General features: G+C 44.8%; 1 protein-coding gene across 10 annotated transcripts in view; it reads right to left on the reverse strand.

Moving 5' to 3' along the window:
• tbc1d22a (TBC1 domain family, member 22a) overlaps positions 1-21,168 on the reverse strand; it is a 71,776-nt gene that overhangs the window by 27,187 nt on the left and 23,421 nt on the right. For 5 of the 10 annotated variants that reach the window (XM_085902271.1, XM_085902269.1, XM_085902268.1 and 2 more), the window contains exons 1-10: positions 20,878-21,156; positions 20,445-20,501; positions 19,935-20,118; positions 19,647-19,869; positions 18,015-18,194; positions 13,263-13,333; positions 8,539-8,667; positions 7,750-7,812; positions 7,362-7,427; positions 5,047-5,161 (exon numbers count right to left, since the gene is read on the reverse strand). In XM_085902271.1, coding sequence (XP_085758397.1) covers positions 5,047-5,161; positions 7,362-7,427; positions 7,750-7,812; positions 8,539-8,667; positions 13,263-13,333; positions 18,015-18,194; positions 19,647-19,869; positions 19,935-20,118; positions 20,445-20,501; positions 20,878-20,939 — 1,150 coding nt within the window. In that variant the 5' untranslated portion in view covers positions 20,940-21,156. Of the gene's footprint in view, positions 1-5,046; positions 5,162-7,361; positions 7,428-7,749; positions 7,813-8,538; positions 8,668-13,262; positions 13,334-18,014; positions 18,195-19,646; positions 19,870-19,934; positions 20,119-20,444; positions 20,502-20,877; positions 21,160-21,168 lie in introns of those variants that run through there. The other 5 variants (XM_085902275.1, XM_085902277.1, XM_085902272.1 and 2 more) reach the window with 4 other exon arrangements.

Consider the following 21,168-nt stretch of genomic DNA (forward strand, 5'->3'; position numbering starts at 1 on the left):
CCTGGCCCATGTGTGTGTAGAGAGAGAGGGGGGGGTTGGTCAGGCAACATGTCCATCGAGACCAACTGCTCGGTTGCGGCCAGCTGTGAGCACTTGGCACAGCCTGGCACGCGGAGCCGGGTCACACCTCGGGAGACGGAGCGTCGGCGCCGACACGCACGCTCGCAACCGGCGTGGCCATCTGGCCTCTGCGGGCCACAAGGTAATGTGATGTAAGATGATAAAAGACCTAATTTAGCCTGATGTCACCATAAAGTCACGTTTAAAAAAAAAAATCAAAATAAAACAACAGCATCCTGTTCAATTAAAACAGCTTCAAATTAATCCCCGGCAAAGCCGTGTAGCAAACCATCGGGGAGCGGCGCCATTGTTTAAACAGAATCTCCCCATCCATAAGATTAAAGCAATTGGTGCAGTCACTAGTTATAATTTACAGTGGCGGCTCAGGATTAATCCAATTAATTGAATGACTTTCTATTAAGGCCAAGATTCTAAACATGTTACTTTCTCCTTGCCACCTTCAAAGTGCAAAAGCTGGAGGTCTAACACTTGCAGATGAGACACACGTAGGATGCTTGCGAAACACGCCAGCCGAGGGTTACGCAAGGCGACTGCGGTACAATTAGTGCCGCGGCGCCATCGTTAATGAGAGACGAGGCTTTTTCCAGAGGTGGCGTTCAAGCTGTCGTATCATTAGGAGGCGAGTCAACTTGGCGAGATGCGGCGTCACCGACGCATTGACTCACAGACGGGATGTGGGGAATCGCGGCGGGAGGTTGCCATGAGATTAGGCTGACAATAACGTGAAGATACAGAGGTGGGGGGGGGGCTCGAGGTGTGTTTGTAAAGTCTTCCCAAACTTGAGAGGATAATCTCGACTCTCCAGAGAAATAAGCCGATTAATTTTATGCAGAGCGGCATCTCCCCAAAAAAAAACCACTGCCAATTGACCTTTTAGCTAAAACAGTAATCGGACGTACAGACCGGCCAATCAGAACGCTATATTTTAAGTCCACATTGGACTTAGCAACTGTAACCAAGGGCGGGCGGGTCTTGATATGAGCTCAGTCCACATTGTCAAACTTATTCCAAGTATCAACTTGTACAAGTAATAAAGAAACTCTTGAGCCATAAAATCACCGCATATCACATTTTGTGTGCGGTAATGCCTCAAGCCCATGCAACAAAATGGCAGGCAGGCGCCAAAGCTCTTCGCGAGATAATGTAAGTCCTTGACATGAAATGCAATACAGATATTAATACGGTATCTGTACATAATGACCCACTCACCCCGGGGTGAGATTGTTTCTTGGGAGAAGACGCTCGCTCCAAGTGTTTAATGTCGAGTGCGTCATGTTAATTGAGCGGCGAAAATATCTCCCCCCACCCCCACCCCCCCCCTCAAATATACTGGCAGATTGGAACAACATATACAGAAAGGCAGAAATTAGCATTTTGCTTCGGTTGTGGATGTTTGGTGTTACAAAGTTAATTCCGTTTTGAAGCTCATTTCCATCTTAAGCAAAGTAAATCAGACTCCATAAAACAGCGGACACATTTGGGAGCTGACAAGAGTTTTTTTTTTTTTTTTGAGATCCTGCCGGCGAAGTCCATTAAGTGATTACCGTGTGTAATCTGCCGCTTTAGTTTGGGAATAAAAGACATACGGTGACGTTATGCGAAGCAGCGGACACGTTTGAGGACCGGAAAAGTGAAGCTGAACGGCGATGAAATGCCTCAGCACAGTTGGATTCGATATGTCTGATGGCCTGTTGTTGTTGTTGTGTAATATTTTTTTTTTTCTGCACCATCATTGTCCATTTATGGCAACACATCTATGCAAATCCTCCTCGGTGAAAATTTATGACGCAAGCGACCCAACTGCCACGATTATGTCAGTTGCATCCAATTGCATCAGGTCAAGCGCGACGCATCCCAAAAGATTAAAAAAAAAACAAAAAAACATGTTTTTCTGTCCCAATCGAGTAGCGGTGAACAAGAGCGCCGTGAAAAGATCCGAAGCGTCTCGGCGAGTTTCAATTTAAAGCTTTTTATAGTCAAGTAATTAACTTGATCTAAAAATATTCAATACCCCCACTTACGATTATTCACAGTCGATAAATCACTCTTTGACATAACTATTTCGACTGCGCTCTGCTTTTTATCAGAAGGAATGAGATCATATCTGCTTACAATGCGGCAAAGGAGCCGGTCTATCGAGTTACGGATTTATAAATCCTCTTGTGAAGCCGCTTGCCGTTTGAAATAAACTCCAATGGCAATTTTTTTTGGTCTTGATTTTTGAAAATCTGCCGCGGCATACACAACTTCAAGCTATTACCGAAAGGAGTTGCAAATGGAAGCCGACAGAGCGGGCATCGACAACGCGACTCGTATAAAGTGTTATGAAAAGACAGACATTGCGGCGATTGATGGGTGAAGACAGAGACTCGAGGGTCAGAACCGAGCGGCTGATTCAATTTCGGCCGGTCCCAGTCCTATTACTTAACTCCAGAAAGAGGGTGATTGCATTCTAAAGCCTATAGAACATTGCGGCGAGGCAAAGGCTCGGGCTGTGAGAGTAATACAAATGGGGGGGGGAGGCTAACTGTCTGGGAGAAGACAATGCTTTTCGCAGAGTCAATAATCTCATTGAATCATTAAAGATGGGAGGGATTAGAGGAAGTAAAGGTAGATAAGGAACAAGTAACCTGGAGCCGGTCGGCGCCATTGGAATACTATCAAGACCAGGCAAGAATAAATCAATGTATAGTAAATAAAAAAATAAATAAAAAAAAGACATGTTTTAAAAATAAAAAAATAAAAAAAAAAAAGAGCTCATTCACATTCAATAGAGTTTCTTCGAAGAAGGCTATTATAAAAATCTGGTGGCTATGAAATTAATGTACAATCATCCAAGTCGACGGCTCGGTCTTAGCGCTTTCATCAAAATAAGTTCCAATTCAGTGAGGTGTAAAGATTTTAAATTTGAGGGCAAAGGGAGCACTCGGAGAACTCTGTCCTCAAGATGCATTAGGCGGGCTGACAATTATTTTTTTTTTTTCCCCCATTAGTCAATCAGGCCTTGTGCTCGGCTATTTCGATGGCCTTGAATTTTCCTGTTGTCAGGCGACTTGTGCTTCATAGACGCTACGTCAAGCGCGGCCAGCCTTGAAAGCGCTGAGCCGGCGGTTTTCCCAGCTGGTACTCAATGTCGCTTAAAAACAGAGCAACAAGTGACCGTGTGGTTGGATTACCGAAAAAGGATGGCGGACAAAATTACGAGACATTTTAGTCGGGTGCAAAAATAAAACTTTTAGGGAGTAAGTGACAGATTGTGTCTTTTTACCGAACAGCTATCTCACAAGGTCATGCAAAGTATTATTATTACCTGGAAGCAATTCGCTCCTATCTTGTGTGTCATTAAAGTGATGTAGATGGAGCTACAGTGTGCCGGCGTGTGTCTGTTGCGATATTTGCACTTCGAAAGACAATTTATTCAAGGTCTGCGATATAAAAAAAAAAAAAAAGGACAAAGGGGGAAAGACGTATGATGTATGTTTGTTGGGCTGACTCAGCCATCGCCACCCTAAGTATCCGACAATTATGTCGACTAATGTCGTGAGAGCTGGAACAGACAAAAGGCTAACAAAATGGCTGACAAATTGGAAATGAGAGCGGGAGATGCTTTTAAAATCAAGCAAAGCAGCTAAATTGCTTCACACTCCAGGTGGATAAACAGCAAATGTTCCGTGTGGTCTCTTCTAACAAAATACTCATTGATAATTAAAATGAGACTCGTGTTCGTGGAGCTAATCTTCTATGAAGCCAATTTTTTTTTTACTTGATGTTGAATGAATATGATCTACGCCTAAGCAAAAAAAATAAAAAATAAAATGCCGACAACAAACATTGACAACACACACAAGGTTTGTTAGTTGTGCGTGTTGTTCCGCGACTCATCAGCGCACGACGGCGCACACGCGGGGAACCGAGACGCGGCGTGATGCTTTGAAGCCCGGGTCTCGGTTCACGCCCACAGAGGCCGGCAGAACAAACGGGAGGAAGGTAGAGATTGAAAGAGTTGAAGGGGGAAAAAAAAAAGCAAAGACCAAAAGATTTCATGATGAAAGTGTGGAGCAATAAGTCGACATCGCTGACATGTGAAAATATTTGCCTCTAGGGATGCACGGATACAATAAGTGTTTACATTTTGATACTTAAACACGGCCGATACAAAATACCGATACTTGCCATTAATTCTTGCAATTTGGATGCAAATGCGCATTTATTGCAACTTCCCTTCCGTATTTAAAGATTGTAACGCAGCTGTTGTGCTCTATACCGCAGTGCTTAAATGCAGAAAAAATAAGACCGACTAAAAGTCTTAACAAGTGGGATGGGGGCATCAAAATAGAGAGTCCAAAACCTCCAACCTCTTGCATGCAAGCCAGCACTTAACATGGGGGCCTAATGTGTCTCTTGCATGCGAGGTTCCCCGCAGAGCATCCCGACTTCTATTTTGAATGGATTGAAAGTCAGAGAAAACAGATTAAGGCTACAGAATAAAAATGACTTCATAAAAAAATGAACATCAGTGTCAAAAGCTTACTCTTATTATGAATATTGAAACAGGGTTGCTGAACCCTTTGTGTAATTCGATTTTTTTTTTTTTTTTTGTTGCTTCGAGAGGAGTCAATACGCTGTAGACTGAAATTAAAAATAGATTTAAATCTCTCAGCTGCTCGGGGAAGCCAATTTCAGACAAACTATTTTCACGGGAGAAATTTCACTTGAAAATAGGATAGAGGGAGAATTCCGAGTTGGCCCTGAAGCCGTTGAAAGAAATACATGAGAGCCCCGGTGTAAGCTGCGGTGATGAAGCAGCAAATGAACCCTGAGTCCTCCCAGCTAGGAAAGGTGAAAGGTGCCAGGGGGAGCCACTTGCAGCAGAGGGTGGCAAAAAAAAAAAAAAAAAAAAAAAAAAAGAGACGGCCGACACCTTGGTAAGAAAAGCGAAAATGAAGTCGTGAGGGAGCTACTCACCGATGTACTCAAAGACGTAGACCACAAAAAAGGGCGTGACCAGGTCGTTGATGCCTTGGACGTAGCCGCTGGCCGGGTGGCGGATGGCCCAAATGAAAAGGATCCGCTCGAATATCTAAACGAAAAGCGGAGCGTCAACAATTGCCTGTTCATTGCCAACGGGGTAAAGGGAAAAAAAAAACAACCCATCAGTCTGTGTAAATTTGTGAGGCATGCAAGGGGGCACTTGTGAGCAATAAGAATAATATGAGGCATGCCAAGCTTGCAAAATGAAATGGAATTAAATAGGAAGAACATTGCTTTGCGCTGGGAGCCTGGCGGAAAAAACACTTTTGATTTATTAGCTACAACATTCGACCAACCCGGCAAAAAAACCAAAAACAAAAACAGAGAAACTAAGCAGATTTTGTTTTTTGTTTTTTTAAACCGCAATACTTGTTGATGTTTGGCCACGGTCGTTCCTGTTCCTGTTTATTTATTTTTGCTCACCATCCCCTATTTGAGTGGTCCAGCATTTGCTGTCAGTTCGGGTGAATTAGAGGCGAGCTGGATGCTGGCTGGCTTTGTTTTGCTCGCGCACAAATGGATTTCCACGGGGGAACACATACATCTCACCGGCACCTTTCCCGCATCAGACCCATCACGCATTTATTTATTTTTTTTTTTAATATATAGGAGAGTATGTCATGTTGCTGTCACTTTCTAAATAACCTCATAGCTCATTGTGTTAGGGAAAACAGACATGGTGATATGGCTCTTTTTTTTTCTCTCTCTCTCTCTCTCTCTCTCTCTTTTAAATAAGTCCAATCACAGTTAAAGCAGTCAGGGGTGATTGTAAGCTGTAGCTCTCCCCTTACCTGCCTCCACACGTTTATCAAAGCCCCATCCATCAAACAGGGAGGCGCTGGTGCCAGCAAAAAAGGGGAGAAGCGGGTAATGGCACTTTGCTTTTCATGCCGCCTCAAAAGCTGACATGCATATTTCACACACAGAGGAGCTTCAAGTGAAAAAGGCAGCAGCCCCTGCCCACGCAAGATGTGTTACGGGCAAATAAGCCAACTTTGGGGGAGGGGGGGGGTGTTTAAAAGACACGTCGCGACAAGCGCCTTGAAATGGAAGCTAATGTTGTCTTTTGTTTGAACCCGACTTTTACCCCTCAAAGCGTATTCAGGGCTACGTTTGGACTAAGGCCGAATTTATTGAATTTATTGAAATCTGGCCATTTATCTGATTTGGGGTGGGGCGAACGCTGCATGTTCTGAGCTCCTCTTAACTTTACGTTTAGCCATGTAATATCGAGCGAGCCGGGACTTCCCATTTTCCCTCCATTGTTGACCGCTTAACGAAGACGAATAAATCCTAATCTCGTCTGGGTGGGAAATATTTTTCGACGGGGAGCCCGTGACTGACTCTCAGTATCCTGTGAACTGTTTGAAAACCAAGCAAACACTTAGGAAGCACTTATGGAATGCCGGCAGAACCGCTTCGATATCCCGCCTGGAATGGAACAGACTGTCGACTGCCTAAATTTCAGCGGAGCCCCGCGAGGGGAAGGCGGAGGGGGGGTTCGGGGAGGTTTTTGTGCCGCAGAAAACAAACAACCGAATGAAATGAAGCAGAGGTGATTTTCAGGTGGCACTGCAGCGAGCATAACCATATAAAAGGGCCCTTTGGAGTCTGTTGCATATACGGGAAAGAGGGAGGGAGGGAGGGAGGGAGGGAGGGAGGGAGTGAGGGTATTTCAAATCACTGCTTGTGGCTTTCATTTTGAAAGCGAAAAAGGAGAGGGAGGGGAGGGGGGCTTGTATGATATGGATCATCATTTGATACTTTCCAGCCTTGACTCGTATGCTTGACAACTGAGGGGCAAAAGGTATTTGCGACTACTAATGCGCTCCAACTTGGCTTTATGTACATGCAAAAAATACACCCGTGCATTCGCCTTAATGAGTGTTGGTGTGTGTGTGTGTGTGTGTGTGTGTGTGTGTGTGTGTGTGTGTGTGTGTGTGTGTGTGTGTGTGTGTGTGTTTCGAGATGTGAGCGCCGCCCTGGCTACCTCATTAGCCACACAAGCCTTGTTTTTATTCCCCACGTGGCTGCAAGTTCTTAAATTAGTCTTTTGCGCGGGGGAAGTTCTGATCAAGACCAATATATAACGTTTAAAAGACTTCGCCTTGGTTTTAGATACGATCATTGGTCAATTTAACCCCGTCGTAGCCTTCCAAAAAAAAAAAAAAAAGTTTCACCAAAATGATCAAACAAACAAATGAGTAAGTCATAAAGTTGGTGCTAGGGGTAATGGGGGCTGATCTCACCTCTTGGACAGAAGCTTGTTGAAAGAGAGGAATAAGAGGATTAGTTCTCGGTATGTCAATGTGAATCTGCAGAGAGAGAGAGAGAGAAGGGAGAGAAAAAAAAAAAAAAGACAAACTGAAGCAACGGGCAGGTTAGCACGGATCAAGCGACGGACAGTAAGTGTGCGATTGAAGGCACACTAATTTCAGAGTGTGCCCTCGCGGCTGAGCGGCATGGCAGGCGGACAGAATCATCAGAAGGGAAAAAAAACGGATGCAGGTCAGCGGCTGGAGGCAAGCCCACTGGGACAGTCCAGATTGTGCCTGATTTTTCTTTTTGAAGGATGTCGTGGCTTGTTACAGGCAACCGAGTCAGGATGGAAGTACTCATGGTCCTGTCCAGCCTTACCTCTGTCACCTTTGGCTGTAGCACCAAAGACTCTGGACTCATCCTAGGAATGTCTATTTGGATCTGACATGGAAAAAAACATTTTAGACACAAAAACATGCACCCATTAGCGCTCCTCTTCAACGTTCGCAGCTATTCAGAGTAGGAATAAACTAAAATAAAAATTAAAATCAACTCATTAAACAGGTCTGGACAAAAATGATGAACCCTAATCTTCAAGCGGTGTGATATTCCTGTGACGAAAATGGAGAAATTCCAAATGGCTGACGAAGCAAAAGGGGGCGACAAACTATAAATGAATTAAAAGAAAAAAATTCTGCCATGTGTTGTTAAGTGCCAGAAAGTTACACTCCTTCTCAGGAAAACACAAAGCGGTGCTCAACGAGTTTGGCAAAGTCAAACAGATGCTTCGAGACACCATCCAAGTCATCACCAAAACAAGCCGGCGAGACACTTGGGCGAAATTGGATGAAACACGACGAGGTGTTTCCCTATAGACAAGCCCACTGTGATGTTTGTTATCGGTCCGAATTCAACTAGACAATAAACAAAGAGAAAGGAGTTGTTTTCAAAGCCAAAGAACAGTGTTTGTTTTGGTCAAATGAGTGCCTGAGTTGGATCACATCGCCTCACTTAGAAGGAGGCCAAACCGGGGGAGAAAAAGCACTTTTGCTCAAATAACCCGTTTCGCTGATCCTGCTACACACACTCAAGACTTGCTCACACACACACACACACAATTGTAACTCCTGTTTATCCCTTCGAGGAAATCTATGAATACAAGCGTACCTGTCGGTACGTGTCCTGATGGTGCTCGTCATTGCGGGAGTCGTAGTACTGCTGGATGAAACCAAAATATTCCTGTCTCTTTCTTTGAAGGACATTCTCTCTCCTTTCAGCGTTGGCAGGCAGGTAACCCTGAGGAAAGTCACATGGTATATATTTGGATAGGTATAGTCACATCTTCTGCTCAAGTGCAAACTGCCTCTTGGGTGTTCTTAAATCACTATTAATCCAAAACTATAGAATTCTTTATTGAGATTTTGATTTATTTATATCATATAGGTATTTATAATCCATTTTTATACTATATATTAATTTATATCTTTATTATTATTTTTTTTTCTTTATAGTGCTTTGAACAAAATCACTAATCCGCCCACTCGTAGCTTTCAAAACAGATAAAAACAACTTCAAATATTTTTATTTATATTCCGACAGTGTCCAAATAATAATAATAGGCAGTAGCAAGTTGGAGGCTACGCTAAGTCGAAGCGCACAAACACAAGCAGCATCCACTTGGGACTCATTAAATTCTTTTAACTCCTACAACTGCCATTCATTTTTTTTTTGGGTGTGTTCTCTCTTTCATACGTGTGTGTCAGTATAATAAAACAGTATATCTTTTATGTCTTTATTTTAAAGCTCCGACCTGCTTTCAACTGTCAATAAAGTGCCCGTCTCGTCTCCCAGGTATGAACAGCGCAAACAAAACTGAAGATGTGATGAACTACAACGCGACGCTACTTTGGGCTCTCCAGTCGTCGTCGCTTACGCGTATAAAGAGACAGCAAACTCACGACCGCGCCGCCCTTTGAGACTGTAAATAATTTATTTTCAATCTTTCCAACAGAAGAGCTCAAGCATAATCCCGTGTCCACATGAATAAACGACAAAGTACATTGCAGCGGTAACTAAATCAGACAAATTAGACGGGCGGGATATGAAGGCCATCTCACAGTTTATGCCAGTACGTCGGACCAATTACGAGCTCCAAATTGACCGTTAAAATTATCTATGACTCTCTTAAAGCACTTTGACAGATGGAAGGACGTCTCCACCCCGCAAATGATGTCATTACGCAGCCTTCAGACACCGTAAGCCTGCTTTGAATTGTTGATATGATTCTTAGCTTCATTTTTTTTTTTTTTCTCTTATTGTTCAGTTAAACAAACAAGGCGGACCCGGACCACATATGTCACGCAAACGGGCCGGGTCCTAATTGGTTGACTGCCAGATAAATGCAAGGGGAGTGAAGGGGGAATCACGAAGGCCGGGGTCGGGGGTCACGGCGGGGCGCTCGCGTGTGTGTATGAGGTTAATGGAAAGCTCAGCGGAGGTCGGCGATGGCGCGGCTGCTTTACGGCTCGATGGGACCGAGCACCTGCGTCGTCGTAGTTAAGTTTTAAGATGAAGCCGCCGCTTTTCAAATCATCAAATATTTCACACGGTAAAGTGCATTACTCAGAGAACTGGTGCGGTGCTTAGATTGAAGTGGCTAAATTGGAATTTAGTTGTGGTCTGCTAGCTTGAAAGGGTGTAAATGCACGAATGTGTGTTATCCGCCCACATCAAAAAATAAAAAAATCTCAGGCTTTCGTTGTCCTCCTCGGAATGCATCTACGTGCCGAAGCTTCCATCTCTCTAATGGATTTTCCACTTGAAAAGCAGAGAACTGTAAATACATGTTGGGGAATCCATTCGGGGACTTTCAAATGAAGCGGCTTCTTTTTAACGAAGCTTTTGCACCATCCAAATTATTTTTGACTCAGGGAGTGAAAACAAATGGTCCCGCTCAGGGACAGGGTAAAAGTTGAGCAAAAACTTTGTGTGAATTTTTTCTTGTCTCTTGACTGGAGGCCTCAATATTTATTTCTTGAAACTTTGTGCATTTTCAAACACACAGCAAACAAGAAAAAAAACACGATTATTGAAATAATCCCCCCCCTATTGTTTTAAACAGAACTACATCAGGACGCCATCTACAATCATTTTCCTATTAAATGCTCTCCGCACCGATAATGTAGCATATTTAGACGATATTTACCGCTGCTTTTATTTGCCACTACTGGGTGCTTTTTGTAAAATTCATTGCGGGGGTGTTATTTGGACATGTGTGGGAATATATCATTGACGATTTAATTGACCGGGTAGAGCCAATCCGATACGGTACAGCGGCTTGGGCAAATACCCAATTCCATATCTGATTTAGATTTGCATACAAATACTTGACGATTTAAATACGATTTAAGACTGCTTGGTGTTTTCGAGTCCTGAATCGAGATAAAACCTGCTCGAGCTTTTTATACCGTGCGTAATTTGACCAACTGAATAATATATATTAAGTGATTTATTCAGCAGGGGGGTTTTCCGACGAATAAAATAAAAGTGTTTTCCACCGACCGTAACCAAACTAGCAGTTTAACGTCATTATCTGTAAAAATCAGTCTCGCTGCTTTATGATACATATCATATAAACTCACCGTCTTATCACAGTTCAGACAGCTGGTTAGCTTCTTCTTTTTTTTTTTTTTTTGCACCCCCCCCAATGAGTCACATTTTGCAGCCACACTCCATTAGCAAATGTACATATTGCCACGGGCCGCCATTCTTTCACAAAATAGAAAAGTCATTAAATCCATTTGCCTTTCACTTGAGGCTCGGACGCCGAGCGCTCTTTAAACAAATGGAATGAGATGGCGTTGTTTCTGAAATAATGGGAAGTTCAAGGCGACGCGTTTTGGATAGCCTGAGGGGAGGGGGGGGGCGCAACCTGTGGAGCCCCTCGCTTGCATAGTGAAATGAGGTGGAGCAACAATACGCTTGGCAATATTTCCCGTCGACTACTTTTTTCATTTCCACGCTGAATAATAACAACGTTGCGCTGCGTATCGCTTGCTGTGATGCGGCTGTAAACGCCGGGCCGCTGTGGTGGGATTGCCCGGCTCTCAAGGCGAGGGGGGGAAATTTGTTTCTCATCTTTGTCAGGTACAAAAAAAAAAAAAGCCTAGTGGAAAGGTAGGGGGGGGGGGGAAATAAGACGGTGCATGCTGGTGAGCAGAGGAAGGGCAGAAGGGACATCAGCGGAGTGAAGTTTTATTAGGTGTCTCTAGCAAGTTTATGGCATCCAGCGAGGCCTGCGAGCCCGAGTGTGTGTGCACAGATTGAGAATAGATTACCGCCTTGATCCCTCCTATCCATCTTGCCATCCGACGGTGGCGCAGACAGGACAGAAAAGGCAGTCAAGTGTTATGACATTCCGGAAGATACGAGTGCTTTTTGGATGCCGAGCTTTAATCCCAGATTTGGATTTAACCCTGTGATAATTCATAGCCCCGAGATCAAGGTCTCTATTGAAATCCTCACCAGGTGGGCTAGAAAACTCATATTTAGCTGGTTGGAACAGTGACGAGAAACATTTCAAATTCAAATAAACCTTCAAATAGTCACCAGCAAAAATGGTATTTTCCCATTTTAAAATATAATTGATAGTACGGACAAGTTCGATACATATTTTATAACGACAACATTTATTTCATCATACCTTCTACCAATTGTTGTAACTCGTTATTTTATGAAATAAATGATTCATTTGATCATTTATAATAAATCCATTTTTAATCCATCAATTCCCATAGAAAACGGTTGAAGACTGCATGTGAACACAAACAACGACGTTATCTTGAGACATCGCACGTGGCTCGTTGCCTAAAGCGATTCCTGTACGGCATGTTTAATAACGACCGTGTATACTGCAAACATGCGTCTCTTCTTTTTAATCGAGTAATACAACATTAGAACAAAAAAAAAAGCTTCAGGCCATTTTTCCCTAATGTACTGACTAATAATGACAAAGCTTTGGACCAAATGGGGAAGAACTTGCAGACGAAAAGGTCAAGTCATAATTCCATTGCCTGCTGTGTTGCTTGTGTGCCCGAGCCTACTTCGTACTTTCGCTAACATTCATTTCTCCACAGGGAAGCCCTTGCGAACGTGAGGACGTTTGCCATACTGTGGCAGGACGCCCTCAGTGATCTAGCCCCACCCGCCCCCGCCAGTCGGCTAGCGTCACGCCAGCTAGCTAGCGCCACACAACGCAGCCAGGCGCTCACACCTTTAATGGCATCTTTTCTGCGGCACATTAGCTATTGTGCGGTAATTAATGGGAGAGTCACGGTGCTCCAAAAGCCCGTCATCTCTCGGCAGACTCACAGCCGTACGACACAACAATGGCTTAATGAGTAAACACACAGAGTGTCTCATGAATAAATTATTGGTTCCTCGCAATTAATTTTCCCTATTCAAGTTTTTTTTTATAAAAAAAAAAAAAAAAGCAAACTCAAACTGTTAGCGGTCTTCATAAATCAAAAAAAAAAGGGAGCAGGGTCGGGAGAAAGATGATGACAGCAACTTTATGTGCCTGCCTGCGTGCGGGTGTGTGTGGTGATCATCTGTTATGTGTTTATTATTATTTGTACAAGTTTATTAGCGCAAGCGGCTGTGTGTGCACTTTTGTTTGCATAGTTGTGTTTCTTCCAAGATTACAGATAAACAAACGCAAGTTTTGCTAATTAATCGAATTCAAATCGACATCGCAGTGTAGCGGAAAGCAATTTTCATATCGCAAAGGCTGCAATTTTGGGGGAGAAAAATCAACCGTCGTATCAATTTATGGTTCACTGGTCTTTCTTTTTACATAAATCTATAAGCCCAAAACATGAATCCAAACTTACCGAAAGGAGCTTCCACGCGATTGGACGGACTTGTCGCGGGATTCCAGACCAGCTGAGTTTCCGAAGCTCTTCTGCGGAACAGCAAAAAAAAAAAAAAAAAATTAAATAACAGCCTCGAGTCATTTTTGCAAAAATAAAAAATGTTGATCAATATGGAGCAGCCACAAAATCATTAGTGGCTCATTAAATTAAACAGTCAAATCTGGTTCCTTTTTATAAAGATTTGGAAGACCCCCAAGACAAACTTTTCAAAAAAAAAAAAAAGGGTAGATACCTACCTAATAAATAAAGTAAATAGTTCCAAGACTTGCATTCAAAGCAGAGTCGAGGAATTGATAAGGCCTTTACGCAGAGTGAACGGTATTGATTAGCGCTGCCAAACGACTGCGCCCGGCCTGTTCTTCAAGGCAAAACGCAATGAAGTCCGAGACAGATAGCGGGATGGGAAATAGAAATCAGCTAAATAGCAAGAGGTTGGATCTATTGGCCAAATTGAGTGAAATGCATTAGAGCTTGCTTGCTCGATGGAAGCGGCCATTTGTTTGCGCTACTTCCGTCTAAAAAAAAAATAAAAATAATAATTCTCGCTTACCTTGCCTGACGAGATTTTAATTCTGTAAAGATTCACTAGTGATTTACTACTACTTCTTGGTTTTCTTTTAGATAACGGGCTCTTATATTGTGCGGTCAATCATAAAGTTAAAGGAATAAGTTTGAAAAAAAATAAAAGCATACATGCATCAAGTTTGTCTGCCGTTTGAAATCGCAACCATGAGAGGAATTTGGTGGTGTGAGGCTAAAAATGCAGTTCAACGGCAGAATCGCTCACGACATTTTTTTTTTTTATTTGAACGCGTCATTAGTTTGCCGCCAATGACATGCGCCTTTATGTGGTAGGGGGACAGCCGCGGGGAAGTTATGTACCGTTTTCGCCCGAGCCGAAGTCATTAAGGGTGGAATCGTTATCCTACAAGCAGCTCTGCATTCATTATTCTTTTAAAAGCTAGTCAAGGGTGTCCCCTTCTCTTACCGTGCACCCTTTGAACCTTCATTTGCACTGTCAGACAAGGAAATGAGTCCATGAATCTTGTGGACTCGGGCTTAATTAAACTATGTTATATTTCTCGCACCTGGCATTAATCTCACCATAGGAGGAGGGCAGAGTCGGTTAATGGTACATCCTGATGGCACCGAGAGTACGGCACTCTTGGATGATGGCAGGGGGGGGATTGCAAACACAGCGGCAAAAAAATAATAAAAAATCCTATCCTCCGCTCTCCGGCGGGGGTTTTGGATCAATGCTGAATCCAAATCACTCAGCCCATACGATGCGGTTATAAACGTTCATATGCTACATTAGAGACAGAGCAGGCAGCACTCACACGAGATCATTTGCAAGCCGCTATACACGTCGGGAAAATAATTTCTAAATACGCGCGACATGCCGGCGCGCATCTGGCCGCCTGTTCTGCCGAAATTGAGAAGAGCACAATTCAATTTCCCAGAAGGCAGAGACGTACAGGACACGCGGGGTGGAAATGCGCGTGTCGTTTTATTAGCGCCAAGCTAACTCATCTCTCCGACAACTCTGAGGGCGCCTCTTGTGCATTATGAATGAGACGGCCGTGCCCCGGCTACCGCTGGAATACATTTCATGTCATTTTTGAAAATTAATCTGTTGTCGTGGGTGAGAAAGTTTCTACAACTGTCCCGGAGGCGGCGAGGCTAGCTGTACTTGTCGGGTTTGATGAGCAAAGTTAACAATGCGTGGCGGCGGACCAAATTTGCCAAGTCTACCAGCCCTTTTTTTTTTCTAATTTGTGTCGGAACGTGCAAACTCCACTAATTGCAATTTTCAAGGCGTCTCTTTAAGCGGTCTCTGTAGAAAGAAATGAAGGGGCAGCTCACGAAGGCAGAGGAAGACTTTACAGGCAATTTAGCCCGCAGACAATCATTCCCAAGTACAGCGAGTGGGGGGAGGACGTCAAGGCCGAATCTCCCCGGTGGGTCCGCTAAAAACGTCACGTTATTGTGGAATTAGCGTGATTCGTATGGTGGATGTTTATCTTGCCGGCAGACCCCAGAAGGTTGGTCAACTAATGCGTAAAAAAAAACAACAACATCTGTAACATAAGCAATCTACAAGGCCAAGGGGTTGACTGATATGCATTACGCCTGCGACTGGTGGAAAAACACAACACGCGTCCGGTTAGAAGACCGGACGTCAGCAAGGACGTAAGAAGAGCTGTCAGTCAGCGTCGGCTGAGCAGCGAGTTTGACGGGCGCGGGAGGTGAGGGGGTTGGCGGGCCGGAGCCATGCACTATTCAGGCATCATTCAGATGGAGCGGGATCACTGGGGCAAAGCAAGGTTTTGGCACACTTGTGCGAGTATTGCACACACCTGTTAAAAAAAAAACAACAAAAAGAACAAGCCTAGAAAGCCATATAAATAAAAATCTCAAGCTTTTTTTTTTTTTTAACAACTCAGTCTTGTATTACAGTAGAATTAAATAAGAAGGGCAAAAAAAAATTGACTATTTTTTTGTCTAGAAGGGGGTTGCTGTAATTTAGTGGCGGAAAACCAAAACAAGCTGAATTGACTTGAAATTTCTCAACCAAATTTAATTTGACGATGATGTAAGGCACCTCTTGAAAATAAAAAGTAGGTGAATGTCATCCATTGTTGCCAATTGTGAGAGGTCAAAAAAACAATGTTGTTACAAGTGACATCTTTACCATCCGGTGTGTTAAAAAAAAATTTAAGAGCGCCGCCTATAAACCTTCAATGCAGCGACATTCTTGGACCACCTAACTCATCTGGGAAGGACGACGCGCTGCCGCCAGGGAGCAGAAGGCTCATAAACCCACAAGACTTGTAAAAAAAAAACAAAAAAAAACCTCACCCCTCCATCCATCCCGATTATACCTGCTCAGCCTACCCGATTGAGTGCGTGCGTTAGCCTCGCTTTTAGCTTCCGTTACGTTCACTTGGCAATGTAGTGACATGGTGCGCGGCAGCTGAAGAAGAGTAGAGCGCGTAATGAATTATCCTCGGTGAGATCAGAAGATAATGAACAAGCGGCGTGCAAACGTGAGCGCCGGCTCGCACGATTCATTCATCGAGTGACTGACAATGAAAAAGCCTCATCAAATGACACAATCTGAACGAGTTCGAGAAAAAAACGCACACTGAATCATAACCGTGGCGAGGCGTCAGATATGATGATTGCGGCCACTGTGGATTAAGCATGAGCTCATAATTCGATATATAAAAATAAAAAAAAAGATCTATTTATTCAAACGAAGCTCTTCCTCGGTTATATGGGCTATTTATTTGGATTATTAACATTCCAGGCACACGTAGCCTTGACTAGGAAAAAGGGCTGAATGATTTAGAAACATAATCTAACTGCTTTTTTTTTTTTTTTTTCCTGGAATCAAAGTGCTGCGTCAAAGTAGAACGCCGCGTTAGGGCTTCTGCACTTTTACCGTGCCAGATGCCACTAAAAAGGCCACGCGCCCGCACACACACACACACAGACACACAGACACACACACACACACACAAAGCCCGCCATCATCAGCACTGCATTAAACAGAGTTACATCACCATTTTGGCACGTGCTGACCACATCGTGGAGCAGATGCAAATAGGAGAGAGAGGTCTTTTGGCCAGTGGCTGCCGCAAAAGAAAACCAAAGCGCTGCAGCACCCCCAACAGAGCAAAGGATGAAGAGAGAGAGAGAGAAAAAAAAAAGGGTGCATTTATTTTAATTGATACGCGGCACTTTTGCTACCGGTTGCGCGTGGGGGCCGAGAGGGCGGCAAAAAACGACAAGACAAACGAGAGGACCTGATACAACAAGGACGAGGGAAAAGTTAGGATCAGTTGAGAGTGGAGTGATGAGGAGGAGCGTCGCCATGGCAACAGCTGCATTTATGCCACCAAGCAAGAGCTGCTCCGACTCTCATACGAGCAAAAATCACGTGGCTTAAACGCCGGCGACTTAAAGCCGGTCCGAGTTGTCCCCGGCCCACAAGCCACCACCTCCCTCCAGTTTCCTGGTGCTTTCCACGGCTCGTATCACACGGCAGACAGGCTCGCCTCAGGACATGGGGGGGGGGGTTAGGGTTACTAGGCATAATGAGGCGCAACCCACCTGACATCAATCAGCCCGTTTCTGCACAGGTCATCGCCCTACGCGTGACCTTACATGCTAAGCAGACTGCCGTCGCCAACGGAGTTTTACAAAACATGAAATGGTCCGAGGCATGAAGAACACCGCAATGCTTAAGTGCGTTGACATTTTGGCACGCGCCTCAGAAGACAGGCAGCCCGGGTGACCAATTTGGAAGGACCGGCGGAACTCTTGCGCAACACGGTCGGCTCGCTGATAATGTTTCCTTTGCGATAAATGAGGACAAAGAGCATTCTCACAAAACAAAGGCAGGCGCCCGAGCTAATTAAAACATGTCGTTTCTGCTTCAAACTATTCCCGACACTTTGCATGTCGGGTGCGAGCGCGTGACTCATTAGTTGCTAAGCGCTAATTCCTTTCACGTGCTCCTTTTTTCTCGAGTGCTCTCCAGGCGCCGCGCAGAAACCACTCGAGGCGTGACGACGAAAGAGGCTTTGAGCGGAGATTTTGCGAGGAGTTCAACGAGTACGCCGTTCTCACAATAGACCGACGGTTGCTGAGCAAATAGCAGCTGTGTGCGGAGTACAACCGAGACTTAGACTCGTCTCTTACCGAGATCTGTATTGGGGCCAGCCAACAACTGCTTGAACTTATCCAGACGTGACGCTTCCCTTTCCGTCATGGCCGGAGTGCCTGATGTGTTCTGGTCGGCCATGCGCGCCACGAGCGGGATGACCGGCCGGTGTGGCAGAGAGCCCTGTCTGTACAGGGCTGCGTGCTCACCTGCTGCATCTGAAAGAGAACATTTTATACATTACATCATATCCATACATAGTACACAAGTCTGCTATGAATGAATAAAAATGTTGCTTTTGTGTGTGTGTGTGTGGGTGGGGGGGCCATTTCAAGCTGGCAGGTTCTTTTCAAAAGAATGACCCATTTTACATTAGAGGAGGAAAATGCGCCAAAGGCAAGATTACGCACTACATTGCAGCATGCCATCCAAATCTCCTTTATGAAAACGATGCATGTGACCATTTTTCTTTTAATGTCGTTTCGCTCCAAGCGCGTCGCCTGGTGAAAATGATGATAATTACTGGCGGTTGCCCCCCACCCTCACCCCCACCACCACAATGCGCGTGATTGTGTGTGAAGCCACCACGCCATCGGGTACAAACTTGAAACACGGCGTATTGTTTGCCCACCTGCTGGATGCACCCGCCATTTATTTATTTATTCAGGTTTACATCTCTAACATCGAATTTTTGCATCATGTAGGTGTACAATATCTTGTCTTACATATGCGTATCTCTGTGCGATCCGACGGCGCGTGCCAGCTCGGGGCCGCGTCGTCTCCAAGGAGATGAGAAGTAGCGCCGGAGAGCAGCGGCCTGTTTATTTAATCATAACATGGCAGGCGGGCAAAGCGGCAGCCCGATTGTACATGTTACGATCTGTACTGTATTGATAATTACTTTCTTTTAATACCGTTTTAATAACACGTTGCAGTGCTGCAGAGTCCAATGTAGATCGCAAACCTTTGAAAAATCTTTGTTGACCCTCCGTGCCTTTATTCAGAAGCATATCAGTAAACCATTACGAATTGATTTAAATTAATCTGTGAATCTAATGTCAAATTTTATTGCGCAGCCACACCCAACATCACATTTTTGTTTCTCAGTATCATTGCACTTTTTAACAAGGTTTCCAGTATTTTTCACCCCCAGAACATTTTGGTTCAACTCTTAACTTTGAAAGTTCTGCTATACGAATGCCTGCCGAGCGATAATTGCGCCCCCAAACAACAAGCTCCCCGCTTCCGAATCATTTGAAACGCCATAAACGCGAGCGCAGACGGCGGCTGCCGAGAACGCTACAAACATCAGACGAGTTCAATTCTGGCCTGTCGTCAAGTTGCTCCGGCACTTCTCTCTGACGATGCGCTGCCAAAATCATTTGCATCATCTAATGGCATGTCTGCTGCTCACCTCAACTCCAGTTTCAATGATTTTTTTTTTCCTTCTCCCCCCCTTCAGCCCTAATTCCCCCCTCCCTTACAACTAAACGTAATGATATAATAATGAGAATATGAAGATCACTCCAGTTGACAGCTTGGGTTGTAAAGACGCCAATCTAAGTAAGAGGACTTTGCACATTTTGGCTTGATCTGTGGCCTCTTGGCTTGCAAATCAAAGCATCACAGAGGACTGAAAAGAAAAAGGCAGGGGAAAAAGAGGCGCTAACCTTTCGGTGATCCGACGGGAGCTTCGCTGTGGGATTTTACCAGGCGACCTTCAGTGTCGAGGCTGCCCGGGAAAGCGAAGGAAACCTCCGGACTGGTCAAGTCTCCCTCCTCGTCTTCCTCATCCTCCTCATCGTCGTACGCCGTCTCCTCCTGCGGGTCGTCGTCCCTCTGGGGGTCGTCCAGCTTTTGTCTCTCCTGCAACTTGCTGTGATTCTCAATCACCTATGCAGAGGATGGCCAAAGTTTGACGTGTCGCTCGCCGGGCGATCGGAGAATGCCAGGGTTACCTTATTGGCGGTTTCCATGACGACCTCGATGTTGAGGTTCTGCGCGGCCATGGCCAGCAGCTCGTCGTCGTCGTCACCGACGTCCCAGGCGTCACTTGTGATGCTCTCAAACTCCTGGAACGTAGTGGCCTTCTTTGGTTTGCCCGGCGTGGAGGGAGATGGCCTCTGGCCAGCTTTAATCAAACTGACAAAAAACATATCATGAGGATGATTATTGGGGCCGTATAGAGCACATGATCGTCTCAACATGGAAGTCAATCAAATCTCAGAAACTCTTGTTGCACACTTAAATGTCATCTTAGGGGCCACTGTGCACCCAGGAAACAAAAACAAACAAATAGTCTGGAAGCCTGATTTCATTAGGTCATACAAAGCAGCTCAACCACAACTTGATTTTCTGGTAAGGCCACTTCCTCCTCCAAGACAACTGATACCAAAATACCAAGCAATTGTAGGACGAAAGAAGTCAATGCACCACACCTAACCCACACACACACTAGTTGCACTTACTTAGCGTGAAGAAGTGGGTCAAAAGGGGGATGCTGTGCGCCATACACATGCTGAATGCTGAGGAAAGTGACACAGAAAGACACCGAATGAACTGTCAGGGCGTCCATGCACATGCTGATCTGAGATCGTGACTATAAAAGCCAGTGCAGCCTTGTTATTGTAAAATCTGATCTGATTTGTGCTGTTGTGAAATGACAAGTCTGTGATTGCGATAGCCGCTATTAGCATCGCATCTTCGGCCGGCTTCTAACGTGTGATTCCCGCAACGAGGCGAATGTGTAGCACACGCAAGCAGTGTGAAAGCCGCGATTGTTATATTTGCCAGCTTGACAAGTTAAACCTTAAGGCTGTATCCCAGCAAGTGTTAACTGAACGTGAATTAGCCTCGCTAGGCTAATGTAGCTATTCGTTGGGGAACACGTCACTCACTCACCTGCCGGGAACCTTCGCCGCATTCCTTTTCCAGAACTGCTTTTTGTTTCCGTCACCCGACATTTTCCCCTTCGGGTCCGACCGGTCCTAAACAAAGACGCCCGGACACTGTCGCTACTGGCAAACCGTCAAATTCAGCTTTTATTTACACTGGGTTGCTTCCTGTTAAACTCAGAGCGCCGCCATGTTGATACTGGCTCGTCGCGAGTAAGCGCGTCTGTGATTGGCCGCGTCTTCGCCGGCCAATCAGAAGTGAGACCTGTTTGAGGAGCGGATGACGTCGTTATTCAAT

This window comes from Syngnathus leptorhynchus, chromosome 21 (genome assembly GCF_054491065.1).
Source record: "Syngnathus leptorhynchus isolate UIUO chromosome 21, UIUO_Slep, whole genome shotgun sequence".
Taxonomy (NCBI): Eukaryota; Metazoa; Chordata; class Actinopteri; order Syngnathiformes; family Syngnathidae; genus Syngnathus; species Syngnathus leptorhynchus.